Source organism: Takifugu flavidus, chromosome 12 (assembly GCF_003711565.1).
Source record: "Takifugu flavidus isolate HTHZ2018 chromosome 12, ASM371156v2, whole genome shotgun sequence".
Taxonomy (NCBI): domain Eukaryota; kingdom Metazoa; phylum Chordata; class Actinopteri; order Tetraodontiformes; family Tetraodontidae; genus Takifugu; species Takifugu flavidus.
Window position 1 is genome coordinate 12492288 of NC_079531.1, and position 14168 is coordinate 12506455.

At 44.5% G+C, this 14168-nt stretch overlaps 2 protein-coding genes across 5 annotated transcripts; one reads left to right on the forward strand and one right to left on the reverse strand.

Annotated features, from left to right (window-relative positions):
* Positions 1 to 161: 161 nt before the first annotated feature.
* On the forward strand, positions 162 to 9817 carry vmp1 (vacuole membrane protein 1). Of its 3 annotated transcripts, none has more exons than XM_057050294.1 (12): positions 162 to 341; positions 876 to 974; positions 1220 to 1352; positions 1552 to 1642; positions 1945 to 2055; positions 3959 to 4126; positions 4330 to 4461; positions 5831 to 5911; positions 5982 to 6098; positions 7161 to 7222; positions 8558 to 8657; positions 8867 to 9817. In XM_057050294.1, the coding sequence occupies exons 2-12, from the start codon at positions 896 to 898 to the stop codon at positions 9008 to 9010; spliced, it is 1218 nt and encodes a 405-aa protein (XP_056906274.1). In that variant the 5' UTR covers positions 162 to 341; positions 876 to 895; the 3' UTR covers positions 9011 to 9817. The 3 variants fall into 3 exon arrangements, with proteins under 3 accessions (XP_056906274.1, XP_056906276.1, XP_056906275.1); XM_057050295.1 differs by lacking the exon at positions 162 to 341 and adding an exon at positions 372 to 393; XM_057050296.1 differs by lacking the exon at positions 876 to 974 and having other exon boundaries at positions 188 to 341.
* Positions 9818 to 9900: 83 nt separating this feature from the next.
* Positions 9901 to 14019, reverse strand: tubd1 (tubulin, delta 1). 2 transcript variants are annotated; one of them, XR_008953085.1, is made up of 8 exons: positions 13688 to 14019; positions 13468 to 13615; positions 12973 to 13189; positions 12659 to 12890; positions 12405 to 12569; positions 12170 to 12336; positions 10886 to 11069; positions 9901 to 10484 (listed from the first exon to the last, which is right to left on the reverse strand). XR_008953085.1 is itself a non-coding variant. In XM_057050293.1 (8 exons), exons 1-8 carry the CDS (start codon positions 13836 to 13838, stop codon positions 10358 to 10360), a joined length of 1353 nt encoding a protein of 450 aa, XP_056906273.1. In that variant the 5' UTR covers positions 13839 to 14015; the 3' UTR covers positions 9901 to 10357. The 2 variants fall into 2 exon arrangements, 1 of the variants encoding a protein (XP_056906273.1); XM_057050293.1 differs by having other exon boundaries at positions 12208 to 12336; positions 13688 to 14015.
* Positions 14020 to 14168: the final 149 nt, after the last annotated feature.

Genomic DNA, 14168 nt, shown 5'->3' on the forward strand with positions numbered 1-14168 from the left:
AAAACAGCTTACATATTTCGTGTATATTGAAAGAATATGAAATGAGAGGACATCTGGTAAAACAGTAAATCTGGCAGTCGCCGATTGGACCCCAAGCGCCGCTCACAGAAATACGTCATTAGCACCATTTCAAAATAAAAGTTTTTCTGTAACGGCTTGCGTTTTCAGAGTTAGGTATTGAGATTGAAAGACAACACCTGGGATTTTTCTCATCCTTAGCGATGCGAAGATGGGGATTGAGCTGTAGATCAACGTAACACATTTATACAGGGGGGAAAAAGACTACTTCGCTCTTAATTTGACGTCATCATTTGTTTCCGGGTTAAAAGCTCAGGAAAGAGGTACGTTGTCATTTAATTTTCTCAAAACAGGCATGTTTCAACTTTAAACCGGGTATATATAATACCCAAACAGCTCGACGCCTGTGAACAATGTTAGATAATTCATTAAAGTGAGGCTGTTGTAATATTTTTTAAAATTATGAATTTGACATAGAAAAGAGCGACGTCGTCCCGGTCTCACTTAGCATTTTGGCTAACCGGTTAGCATGTCGAAAACATCGCTTCTGCTCACCTGTCGTCTAATTGTTGCTACACATCGCACTATTTTATAGTTGCGATACAAGCAAACAACTTGCTGCCTTCACATAATTATTTTTCGTACATATGTTATATTTTTCCTCTAAAGTCAAGCGCGATGCCCGCCGGCTTGTTCAGGCATCGAATGAACAGGTCATATCGAACATGTCACAGAAAGACAATAAATGATGATAACTATGTTTTTGGCATGAGCCCGTGTCCTTTAATATTGCTCTGAAGTGAGTGAAACATTAGCGAAGAGGACTCTGTAAGTCAGTGACTGTCACTGTGTGATAGAGACGCGGACCGTGTTTGACATGGCAGCCAACGGAGAGAGCTGTGCCCGAGCCAAGAAATCGTCCGGGGCTAAAGACGGGCAGAACGGCAAGTCTGCAGGTTAGTTTAGCAACGTTCAGCTTCATGACAGCAGAGTGGGAACGTTCCTATTGCCTCCATTGCGTCTTCATGTCAAGGTTGGGCAATAACCGATGACAGAGAATGATAAGTCCCTGACTGGCTGTTATCAGGAGCTGAAAGAGTTCTTTCTGTCAGTTCGAACCACAAACCCAACCCAGAAATGCATCTACATTCAGCAGTTAAACAGGAAGCAGTGATTGAGTGTATCTGTGCTTGTTTTCCAGACTCTGCCATGAAGGAGAGGCGACAGAAGGACAGGGAGGAGCGCCTGTCCCTGGTGCTGTGGAAGAGGCCGCTGACCACGCTGCATTATTTTCTCCTGGAAACCCTCATGGAGGTTAAGGAGTGGACCTTGAAGTAAGAAGCCCTGCAGGAAGCTTGTGTTTGCACTATGACAATGTACCATCTGACCTCAACAAACAGTAGTCAGAAAAGATTAAAGCTGTTTCAGTTTTCAACCCCCTCAGAGATCTACACAAGAGCTGGATATGAATTGTGTTGGCGTTTATGAAGTTTGAATATTTTCAAATGGTTTTCTTTCTTTCTTCCTGTTTAGACTTTGGCAGCGACGAGGAGCTGTGGTCCTGGTTTTGGTGATTTTTGCTCTGTTCTTCCTGGCCTACTACACCGAGGGAGCACACCAACAGGCAAGACTTTTAGTCTTTATTTTAAATTGTGTTAATAATCAACACCGTTGCTCTATCAGGAAAGTGTTTAAAGGTTACAGGTAAGAGGCTCCAGATAATGACATTATTACAGACCATACTCTGACTTGGTTGAAAGTTCTGCTCCCAGTCCTATTTGAAGGAGTGGGAAAATGAGTGGTGTTTTTTAACTCATAACTCTGGAACCCTAAAGACTGTTAGAATCTCCATAAAATGTAAAACCTTCTCCTAAATCAGCCAATACAGTTGAATGATGTTTTCTTATGTCACCCTGTTCACTGAAGTATGTCCAGTACATGGAGAAGAGGATCCTCTGGTGTGCCTACTGGGTTGGCCTGGGGATCCTATCATCAGTCGGACTGGGCACCGGTCTGCATACCTTCCTCCTCTATCTGGTGAGCATGCTTATGTCAGTTGGGAAAATGTAAACAGTAGGTGCTTGACGAGGTTAGGATGCAGTTGCATCAAATGATCTTCTTTCTCAGGAGGTAAATATCACATGAAAATCTCATCCACATGCAGCCCCTAGATCTTTATCCTGGAATCATGAATGCAGAAATGTCATCTTAGGTCTGCTTTCACACTCATGTGGCTTTGGAATAAATGAACTTGGGTCAATTTACTGGATTTACTCTTCAAGTGAAAGTGTCACCCACTGTTGTCAGTGGGTGGTCTCTCTCTGTCTCTCCTCTCTCCCTCTGGCTTTTCCCCCTCTCCTCTCTGCTCTTTCTCCTCTCGCTCCTCTCTCCCCTCTCTCCCTCATTTCTCTCTCTCTGTCTCCCTCTCTATTTTATTCCTCCCTCCCCTTATTTTTCTCCCTGTCTCCCACTCTCCCCCCTCCCTTATTTTTCTCTCTGTCCCTCAACCCCCCTATCCCCCACATACACACACCCACTGTCTCACACGCCCATGCATTCATTGTGTTTGCTTAGATCCTAACTGAATTAAAAGTGTACTTTTCCCCTGGCTGACCTTCCCAGCCGGTTTGACTGACTCAGCACGTGTATCATTTGTCTTGGTTGTGGTAAAATGAGAGAAGGGAAGAAATGGTCTATGTTCTGCTTGAAGGCGATGATGTGGCTTCTGATCCGTAGAACTAGAGCAGATGTTGGTTGGCTGCCTCACTCATTTCCATTCTAATGATGTACTGGGAAAGATGATCCTGTCAGAGTTTTAATGGTTGTAACTTAGTACTGTGCCCATTGTTGAGCTAACATTCCAACGGTTTATTTCACAGCACCAACATATCTTTATGTTGGCAATGGCAACATAAGATTTGGTCCACCTACAGGCTTTTAGTCCCTTTTCCTGACTTTCACTGAATACTCAATTTTGCTGTGTTGACATGAGCAACGGTCTCTGCTCCTGATACTTCTGCTTCTGGCCTTCTCACTGAGATCTTTAGATGTTTCTGTCACTGGTGCTTGTTCCATGTTGATGTCATCTGTTGATGGAGTCCCTCAGTTTTAATGTTAAAGGGAAAAACTGACCTACCATCAGCAGATTTGCAGTTACCTCAGTCTTCAAGCAGTAAGAAAATCCCTAAGGAGGATGAGATCACAGTGCTCGTGGGAACAGGGCTCCATAGGCCAGCACCACCTGACTCATCATCTTAAATTTGGAGGTAATTTCCACATGCTGGTCTTCTAGTCATACCACTGAGGTCACTGTCAAGAAGGAGCTTGACTGCCTTTGCTTGGAGTTTTGTTTAATTTTGACTATTTTCCAAAACTTGACAACCATTATCATGGTAAAATTATGTTTTTGAGGTGTAAATGTTGGGCGTCTTTGAATTGTTGGGAGCTTTAGGATTTCAGTAACAGTTATTGGTGTTATTTTAGTGATGATGTTGCACATATGTGCTGGTGAGATCATGGTAGCTTGACGCCAGGTGTTATGAACACAGTCTTTGGCTGAAACAGAGAGTTTTGTGAAGTGTAAGAAGCCTCCTGTTTGATGATAGAGCAGAGCGAGTTGCTGGGTGTCCTGGCGGGGAGCTGCAGTCATCACAGACTAATTGTGAGGTGTCAATCCAGCGTTATTGCTCCCTGGATCATGTTGGAGAATCATAATAGAGTGCTTCTGTTGTGGTCCAGGTGGTGCAGCTGGTGTTAAGGCCAGGTGTCTCACCATCTCCTCACAAATGACCCACCTGCCACACAGATGGGTCACTCCCTGGTCTGTGTATGCTTAACTACTGTAGCTTTAGGTTATATGTGAAGCACCATGAAGTGTGGCCTGCCTTGCTGGTGTAAAACAGTTGCTGGTGTTAGGTTTTCTGTTCCATCTCTCCCTCAGGGTCCTCACATAGCATCAGTGACTCTGGCGGCGTACGAGTGCGGCTCCACAGATTTCCCAGAACCACCATATCCAGACCAGATTGTCTGCCCCCAGGATGGAGTGATGGAGGAAAGCATCTCCCTTTTCTCAATCATGTCAAAAGTTCGCTTGGAGGCGTGCATGTGGGTGAGTAAAAGTAGAATAACAGTGGGCCACCATGCCAGTAGTGAAAATGTCAATGATCTTTGTTCAAGGCTTTAAGAGCGGATTGTTTTTTATCTTCTAGAATGTGCGAAGCTACTAATGATCTTGCCATACCTTAAATAATAGAGCAGCTAGGTGCTTTTTAAGGAATGAGGCTGAAATGACGTGTCTTCTTGCTGTTGTAGGGAGCCGGCACGGCCATCGGAGAGCTGCCTCCATACTTCATGGCCAGAGCGGCGCGTCAGTCAGGGGCTGATCCAGATGATGAAGACTATGAGGAGTTTGAGGAGATGCTAGAGCAGGCTCAGGGTGCTCAGGTCAGGGATGCACAAACGCGTACATGCAAGTGTTCAGCTGAACACAGGTGCCAGAAGCATCCTTTATAGTCATAGCGAACGTGGTGTCTTTAAAAAGCGTCCTTTGATTGGTCTTGAAGAGGCATGTGACTTCAGTGAAGCCCCTCCCCTGTACTTCCAGTAAATGATCTGGTGGCGGGTGAGTCATTGTGAGCACGACTCCCCTTTAATCACCCTTCAGTTGGGCTACGCTGGCGCTCTCTTCTTCTCTCACTTTTTCTGTTCAACCACCTCTAATTTAAATGACAGTTGGGTCATGAACGATGTTCACATGACTGCAGTCATGTGAGATTAAATGCTGAGTCAGCAGAACACAAAGAGCCATTGATCAGACTCTCACCCAACTGCTCGGGTCTCCTTTTACATCCTTGGATCTAAAATTTTATTATTTCACACATTACCCAGAAGCACCCTGAGCAAATAATGAGAAACACCAGTCATGTCAGTGTTTTTCAGTTATTTCACATTTATTATGATTTTTCAAAGCAGCTACTTTGGTTGTGGGTTCTCTTTTACTGTTCTGCTCAAAGCACTATATAAACATCTTCACCACTGCTATAAAAGTAACAATGAAGGAAGTGAAAGAGCCAATGCGCCCTCGAGTAACCGGTGGCATAGACATATTTCCTAAGTAAGCTAGTAGCTGTGGCTAATCATTGAGCTGTTCTGCAGTTCTGGGGGGAAGACTGTTGTTAATTATCAGTAAAATACTTTAGACTATGGTCAAGAAGAAGCACAGAGAAAACCCTCACACGCATAATCATTGCAAATCTACAGCCAATGGTTGTAAAAAGTAGATATAAACTTAATAAAGGCAGTTCTAAGATCAGCTGGGTTCCCCCCTTCCACAGACAAGTACCCCTACAAGAGAAATAAAGAATGCTGGTTTTCTCAATGCTGGGATTTTATCTAAGGCTGATAAACTAATCAAAGGTCAAATGTCATCTGAGAGGTGGCACAGAGACACAGCAGAGGGAGCAAGTTCAGATATTTTGTGTTATTGATCCATTTTCACAACAACTTCAAAACACAAAATCAATTAAAACAGCCTTTTGTGCCCAAAGATGTCACCTCTTTACAGAAACTGAGATTCTCAATTAATTGAGGTTAAATTAAGGTTAAATTTGTGGAGGTCACCTGCAACTCCACTGTGCAGCAAATAAACCTAGTGGTGACTCTACTTTCATTTGCTTTGTGACTGTTTTTTAAACTTTGTCTTCACTGATGTTTTTGGTTCCAAGTGAAAAGGGATCAAAACAAGCTTTTCTTAAAATTGTGACACATCTGGTGAACGCAACCTATTTTCACACAATTAATTTAATCTGTGCAGGATTTTGCCTCCAGAGCTAAACTGGGAGTCCAGCATCTGGTGCAGAAAGTGGGGTTCTTTGGCATCCTGGCTTGTGCTTCTGTGAGTTTCATCACATTTAGGTGTTGAATGCTGACAATACTATTTGCTCATATGTGTTTTGTGCCTTTAGATCCCCAATCCTCTGTTTGACCTGGCCGGAATAACTTGCGGTCATTTCCTGGTTCCCTTCTGGACCTTCTTTGGTGCCACTTTGATTGGGAAAGCCATCATAAAGATGCATATTCAGGTTGGTATAGTTTCAGTTCTCAACCAGTCGTGACTGAGGGAGCCTGGCTTTCATCATGACTCATCTGATGCTTCGGCTGATCATGATTCTTTGTCCATATCAAGACCTAGACAACAGAAGGGTGCACACGGCTGACTGGTTCACTTTAAACAATTGAGAGCTTGCGGGAGGGCGGCGATCAGACCCCAAGCTTAGATCCTGAGAGGATGACTAAATGATGTCCATTTGAACTGTGATTTGCCACAATCCCTTTGAGATTTAGCTTTCAAAGACATCAGCATCATTTAAAGAACTCCCAGATGAACAGATGAAATGGAAGGAGGCTTGTGACAACAGTTTAACTTCATAAAAATGAACCAACTAAAGTCAATCTTGATTGCTAAGAGGTTTGTTGAGTCTGCTGCGGCACTGACTAATGGTCTGGAAGCAGAGGGTGACTAGCTGGGAAGAATCCAAGGCCCCATTTACATCCTTTCAGGCAAAATGTTCAACTCCAGAGAGGTCACATTCTCATTACCTTTGTTTTGAAAATGGTCACTGTTGGATGATGGGCATCTTTAAACAGGTCTGCTTCATCACCACCAGCTACTTCCTGGCATCTTTTGTTCTCCATATGTGGCTCTTTTACACCCAATTCTGGAAACATTGTTGCGTGAACGGGTCCGTCTGTCAGACCCTCACACTGGGGGCCGGCAGGACGCCTGTAGAGTGGACTTATGAAAGGGAAATTAAGCAGACAGTGAGGTCTCCCAGGGTGATTGTGTGTCTCCAGGTTTGTTTTTTGTACGGGTGGGGCGTCTCGTGTCATATCCTGTCTGATTGTGTCTAGGAGGCTTGTGTGTGCTGCTTCATGGCTGATCAGTTTCAGGACCAGAGGAAAACACAGGAGTTACAGATGTGTTCTAATATCTTCTCCAACTGGTTATATAGAAGTGACAGCCTGGAACAACTGTTAGTGCTGGACCTGATGTCCACAGGTCTTCTGCTGTATTTAGCTCCTACCTTTCTTTTTCCTGTTGTCTGTTGATTCCCCAAAACTAAAGCTGCCTTCTCTTCCCACAGAAACTCTTTGTTATCGTCACCTTCAGCAAACACATCGTGGAGCAAATGGTGTCACTCATGGGGTGAGTCCCATTCTCAGCTCCTCTTTATGAACTCATTTTGCTCCCCTGTGGATTTTGTGGTGGCCAGTCTGTGTTAAGCGGCTCCAGCTGTGATTTGATCACTCTTTGGGGGGCGCTGTGTGAATAGATGCTCTGACCACTGTCCTGAACCCACTTGGAGCCCTTTCCCAGCCCACTTCTGCAGCAGAGGTGGCCAAATGTGTGGGGGAGGTTCAGACTTACCCCAGCAATGCTCAAAGTACAGTCATACATGTGAAATAAACATTCTGATTCTGATTCATTGGTGAGTCGTAAGGGAGACGTCCACCACGACTGTTCGTACCAGTGATTTTTAGATGATTAACTCTGCTTATAAGTACACAAAATGACACCCTAAAGAATGAATACTGCTGGCACAGTCATGAGCATCCCAAGTACTATACACCTCTGTACATTCCTGCCTATATTGATGCTCCCACCTGTTCCTACGGGGATGTTGGCAATGGTTAAAAAAAAATATGGGATTAAAAGATAAACTCCTTGGCTGAGATGAAATGAATATATCACAAAATCCCAGATCAGCACCACTACCAAAAGAGCAGCATCATTAAAAGCTAAAGACTAGATGTGAATTTCCCCGATGTTTAAGTTTATCCTTATCCTTATGTTCTATTAGATGTTATATTGAGGTCAGAAAGATACTGGTTCTGTCCCAGTCATCTGATGGAACTGAACTGTACTACAAAGCTGATTACATGGCAGTTTCTGTGTGAATGCAAATGAGTCGGAACATGTTTGATTAATTTAGAATTATCACCTAGAATCAGTGTGTTTGTCTCGCGCCCTCTTCTTTAAATCCAGAAAAGGCATTTCTCTCCCAGTAAGGCTGTTTGCTGACCAGCGGTTAAAAGTGCATCATCACAGTCTTGCTATGAGATGAATTGATGAAATGCAACATGATTGACCCCCCAATGAGCTAATCTGCACCACCTTATAAGGACATGAGTGTGCCCTGATAAGTTTCCAACCAAAAGCACTGATGGTGGTAAAGGTGATGACATCATGCCGACTCACTTCCTCATGGAGGGGGCTGACACAAGCTCCTATAGAGGGCAATGGAGTATAAAAGGAGGGTTGAGGAGTTGCTGCTTCACTCAGTTCGCTCAGTTCCTGGTCTGAGGTGGAAGATTCAAGACAAGGGCCCCAACTGTATGCCCTTCTGAAGCTGTGACAGGGATGTTAGGGAGGCCCAGCTGTCAGCAGCTGCTCAACTCATCAGGAATAACTGCTCCAGCCTGTTAGGTAGCGGGTGAGTGGAATGACACTTGTTCTTTTCTTTGCTGCCTTGTATGTCAGGTCTGTGCCCAGGGTGGGTCCATCCCTGCAGAAGCCCTTCAGCCAGTACCTTGAAGCCCAAAGGAACAAGCTGCACCATGCTGGAGAAAGTGGCCCAGCGGTAAGGACCATCATTCTTTATGTGTGCCTGTGTGAGCTGTAACATCAGCTCACCGTGACATTTATGGATTCTAACACTTGTATGAGTTGATGTATATCGACTGAAGCAGTCATCACAGCTCTCTGGGTGACCCTCGTTTAAAATTCACCCCCCCCATGAAGCATTTTATGATGTAATAACTGTAACCTGGCATCATCTTATGTTTCTAGGATGACAACTGGCTGTCGTGGGTGTTTGAGAAGGTGGTGCTGGTGATGGTCTGCTACTTTGTCATTTCTATCGTCAACTCCATGGCTCAGAGCTACGCCAAGCGTCTGCAGCAGCAGAGGCACTCGGAGGAGAAAACCAAGTGACGAGGAGACACAGAAGCTGGACAGACGTCCAATGGACTGTTCCTGCTGCTGCTGAGCTCTCAGCTCAGCCTCAGTCACTAAAAACAAACCTCACTCCTCATCATCCTCAGCGGCTGAACACGCAAAGATTCAGGCAACGTTTTGTCTGTGTGTGTGTGTGTACAGTATGTGTGTGTGTTCAAAGGATGTCTGTTTCCAGGTTTTGTAGTTCTTCCTGTCATCTCGCTCTCTAGGTGTGTTTAGTGTGATTGGCTCTTGAGCTGATCGGATCATGTTACTTTAACAGATGTGTTGACCTCAGATGTTTTAGCTGCTGCGCTGCGTGCGGGCGGTGGCCATCAGATGCTATTGCCTTATGCAAGACAGGAAGGTCTGGCTTCCTTTTGAACATTGTTCTGAACTTAACCGTTGAATTATTTAATTTTGTTAACATTATGTGAGATGACTGGTGTTTGTACAGTGTACCACTAAGATGACTGTGATGGACCACAGTCTTTCTTTTCAGGGTCTAGTTTTCCCTCGTGATCTTGTCCTGCTAAAATCTTAATTTTACTTTGTGCGTGTTGAGAATAAAGCAATATCACCTTCGTGGTATTGATGGTTTGCACATTGTGTAAATATCCTAGTATGCACAAGTGTGTTTCCAATCTTAAGGTCGCTCTGGACTTGAGTTAACTTGAACCAAATCAAAGAGAAGTGATGGCACCATTTGTAAACTGTACTCTCAACCAATAGTCCAATTTCTATGCTGTACATTTGGGTGGAACCCTGGATCTGATCATATATAAAACATGGAAATCTTCAAAAGTGTTTCCCAGTCTGTAGTTTCTCAGCTTAAGCCTGTAACTGGTTTAAACATCTGAACAACACAATCAAACATTCACTTAATCTGTGAGGTAAGTGAACAGTGCATTTATTTGTGCATTTTATTGTTTCCAGACATGTCTTTAATGGTTTCAGGGGTTATTTCTGCTGTCGTCCCTGTAACAAGCTCTGGACACACCCAGCAGGATCTCCCCGTTCCACCACTTCCCACCCCATCAGATAGCTTATCAGACTGGTGTTGGCTGTTAGGTTCCCATGGCAACAGCAGTCTGTAAGCTGTCTGAAGCTGTGGTCCGCCAGCCCAAAGCACCGTTTTGTTTAATGTAGCAGCGCTCCAAGGTTGCCTGTTTACCATGTAAACAAACAAACAAACAATAAATCCATTTGAAAAGATGTTACCTGATCATATTGTCATTTTGTGTAATTAGGTCTCCATTTTCATCTCATGGTGCAAACAAACTAGGTCATTTCACAACGCTGGAGGGCTGGGCTTGGTAGTGATGCTAGACTGGGCTCAAGGGGTCAACTTGGGGCTTCTACGCTGGAGCCCAGTTGACTGTAGCTGGAGATGATTTGCTCAAGAGACGTAAAACTGTCTAGAAAGTTCTCCTCTGAGATGCCAAACTTGACATATCGATGGATGTATGCCCTGGAAGAAAGAAAACAGAGGGGGCGGAGCTCATTCATGGTCATTCTTCTTCCTGACTGAGGCTGAACTCATTCACTCAAATGCAGAAAAAGGCTTTTTTTTAAAAAAATAAAATAAAATGACAGTGCCACCTTGTTAATGTCTGAATTTATCTGTAAGTATGTTATATCCATTTTCTCCTACTTTACAATGAAAATACAATTTAATGGTTCTGTGCCTTAAAACTAGAGAAAATAACTGATCCAGAGTATGAGTCTATAATTGTACATATGTTTCAACAGGACGTTTGATGACTGCAGCTATTAATAAATGCAGAGGCTCCCTCAAGTTGCAGTGAATTCACAGGTAATAATGTATTCTCATTATTCATTGGGGCAGAGTCTGCCGGACCGACCACTCACCTGGATGCAAACATGTTCCAGGCTTTTGCCACCATGTTGTCCAGAGGTCTGAGCAGAGCCTGACTGTTGCTGACCAGCGTGGCACTTTTTTCATACTTATTTATAGGAACCTCCGTCTTCCACAGGTGAAACGCATCCTCTGGTGGTAGCCAGGATGTGTAGAGGGTCGGGTCCTCAAAGCTACCTGTTGAGAGGACATGCACTGTCTCATGACTGTGGCCCCTTTTTAACAGAAACTCTTTTGTCGAGCTTTAAAATCAGTGTAATGGATAACCAACACTCAAGATTTTACATACCGTAATTTCCGGACTATAAGCCGCTACTTTTTTCCTACACTCTAAACACTGCGGCTTATTCTACGGTGCAGCCTGTTTATGGTTTTTTTTCGTGGCACACTATCACAACTATTGTGAATCAGTCATTTTTACTAACCCTCATCAACATAGAAAATACTAGAAGAAAAGCATATGATGCGGCTTTTAAGTTAAAAGCGATCACTCTGGCGGTTAAAGAAGGAAATCCAGCTGCCGCACGTAATCTTGGCATACATTACGGTAATCAATGGCGAGAAGGTGGAGACGCCAGCATGAAGAACTGATCCAAAGCAAAAAGATGACAAAAGCTTTTAGACATAAACATCGCAGGTGGCCCGAGCTTGAAAACTTTCTGGAAGACTGGGTGAACACACAGAGAGCAGGCGGCCGCGGTGTTTCCGCTGTACAAATCAGACGGAAGGCAAAAGCAATCGCCGCCGCGATGAAAATAGAAGATTTTAGAGGTGGGCCATCAGGGAGTTTTAGATTGTTCATTGTTTGAGTAAAAATGCATAAACAACGTAATTTGTGTGTAGCTGATACAAACGTATATTTCAAGGTAGCTGCATTACAGACACCATTAGAAAAAAAGCATTTACTGGTAGAATATATTTGTTTATGTTGCTAAACAGATTAAATTAAAAGAAAAGTTAAAAAATCCTGACATGATAAAATTTGGATTTAAGGTCTCTGTATAAACATACAAGTGAAAAGAGTGGCTGTTGTTTCTTACCTGTCTGTTTGTCACTTGTCAGTGACTCGTCTCTTACGGTAATAAAAACATACCGGTACTGAATGTTTTCGATCTAATTTTTCATATTACTACGTGGGATACCTGCGACTTAAAATCCGGTGCGGCTTGTATAAGTACAAAATTGATTTTCTTTCTAAAATTAGATTATGCTGCTTATAATCAGGTGCGCTCTATAGTCCGGAAATTACGGCACATATAAAAAAATTTAAAAATCACCCAGTCGATCCAGAATGCACCTGAACCGTCTGTCTGACCTGTTTCTGCACTGTACACTTCTTTCCCCCTCAGCACCAGCAGATTGGCCAGAGAGACGTTAAAAGTGCGTCCTGGAAGACTCCTAGACCGCCCAGAAGCTGCAGATGGACGCACCTGCCAGTCTATACCTGTCAGAGGTTATTGTTGAGACACAAAAACATGCAACGCGTAACCATCACTGATGAAGAGCACTTGCCCTCCTCCATCTTGGTGTTAGAGATTAGCATCTGCCGCAGGTGTTTGAGCAAACCAGGCCAGCTGAACGTGCTGTAGGCTATGGAGGAACTGGGCATCTGTGGGATAGTTGACATGCTGAGCAGCTTGTACTCTGAGTGGCAGGCAAGAGAGCTCACCAGCTCCCCTGAGAGGAGGAGACATTCACACTACAGTCACCAACATATCAAGAAGCAAGTGGCAAGACAATGAGGAGCTGGAAAGACTGCTTCCCACCCAAAGGGTTCCTGCTGTAGGCTCCATATGAATTCGGGGTGAGGGCGGGCTGCAGGATGCTGGCCAGCTGCTGAGCGATCACCCTGTTGACATCGGTGAAAGAGATGTGTTTGTTGTTGAGCAGCTGGGCGCAGATCTTGTGCAACGTGTCGTTCTCATGCACCAGAATTGCGTCTGACAGCTGGTGGAGGTGAGCCAGAGTCAGCACAGAGTTGTAATTCTGCACTATCACCTGAAACAGAAAAGGTAAGACTGCAGCATTCTAGCATTCTAACTGCTGAAACACCACTAGCCAGCAACTCACAGCCACGTACCTCCCCGGTGCCGTACGGCCAGGTGAGGTGGTTGAGGATGAAGGACTTGGGGAAGGCATCTCGGAGACACTGGGTCAGGTAGGTGCCGACTCCAGAGCCCGTCCCTCCAGCCACGCTCATCACTGCCACAAATCCAGACAGCCTGTCGCATTGCTCCACCTCTCGCCTCACCAGATCCTCGACCACGTCCCTGTGGCGAGGTCCGAGGATGCAGTAGCTGCAAGATCACAGCGACTAGTCAGGAGCAGCGTTACCCAAAACATCCTGATCTGCCTGCTGTAAGTGTCAGCTGAAAACTATAAAATTATTTCATGCACACGGAAGCAGCACATCCATATGTTAGAATAGGGTTGAGGCCACTTTTGTTTAGACTCTTTTTTCCTATGTAGAATTACATCTTTTTCCTTTATATTTGACACAGAAGGCAACTTGAATCTCACAGGGTGTCCCATCTAAATAGCGTAAAAACACTCAGGCTCCTAGTCCTGGTCTTACCCATTGGCCCAATTGTTCCCAGAACCCTGATTCTGGAAGAAGTAGGATGTCTCTCCGTAGCGCCACCTGCCGGAGGAGTTTGCCTTGCTGATGCTCTGTTTGATGACTTTGGGTTCCATGTCAACCAGCACGGCTCTGGCCACGAGGTCTGATAAACGGAAACGCTTGCACAGGTAAGCAGGTGCGCTACAAACAGCTCACGGCTCAGCAGGTGACTCACCTCCTCGAGCAGTCTGGTTGAAAAAGCGCTCGCGACTTGCTGTGCTGAACAACTTCCGGTGGTCCTGCAGCGCATCGCGGCTGATGGCCTCAAACAGCTCGTGACCTACCTGGTTACCGCACTGGCCGAGTTGCACGGTTACTATGGACATTTTTACGTAATGAAAACTGTGTATAAGCTCCCGCAGAGGCGACTTCCCTAACTTAGAATCAAGTCACATTGCTGCAGGTTTATTACTTGAGACATTACCTCAACACCCAGTCATTACACGTTTCTGTTTTGTCTATTTGAAAGCAACGGGAAGTCTGCCGCCAACGGAAGTTAAAAGAATCATTTCCTGTCCGTGAATGATTTCAAAATAAGAAAGCGCTTGCGGTAAAGAGCCGTTCGGAAACTGTATATACGGTTACAATATTTGACTCCAACTATCCTAACATTAACATAATTGATTACTCTGGTTGTTTTAATATAATTGATTGTT

What these genes read in the sequence shown, in the direction of transcription:
- tubd1 (XM_057050293.1), bottom strand. Translation starts at nt 13,838, where the DNA reads ATGTCCATAGTAACCGTGCAACTCGGCCAGTGCGGTAACCAGGTAGGT. An exon ending in GGGAACAATTGGGCCAATGG is followed by an intron (nt 13,190 to 13,467) that starts GTAAGACCAGGA and finishes GTGATCTTGCAG; the next exon opens with CTACTGCATCCTCGGACCTC. An exon ending in AGTGTACAGTGCAGAAACAG is followed by an intron (nt 11,070 to 12,207) that starts GTCAGACAGACG and finishes TCCTCTCAACAG; the next exon opens with GTAGCTTTGAGGACCCGACC.
- vmp1 (XM_057050294.1), top strand. Translation starts at nt 896, where the DNA reads ATGGCAGCCAACGGAGAGAGCTGTGCCCGAGCCAAGAAATCGTCCGGG. An exon ending in AGCAGGCTCAGGGTGCTCAG is followed by an intron (nt 4,462 to 5,830) that starts GTCAGGGATGCA and finishes TAATCTGTGCAG; the next exon opens with GATTTTGCCTCCAGAGCTAA. An exon ending in TCATAAAGATGCATATTCAG is followed by an intron (nt 6,099 to 7,160) that starts GTTGGTATAGTT and finishes CTCTTCCCACAG; the next exon opens with AAACTCTTTGTTATCGTCAC.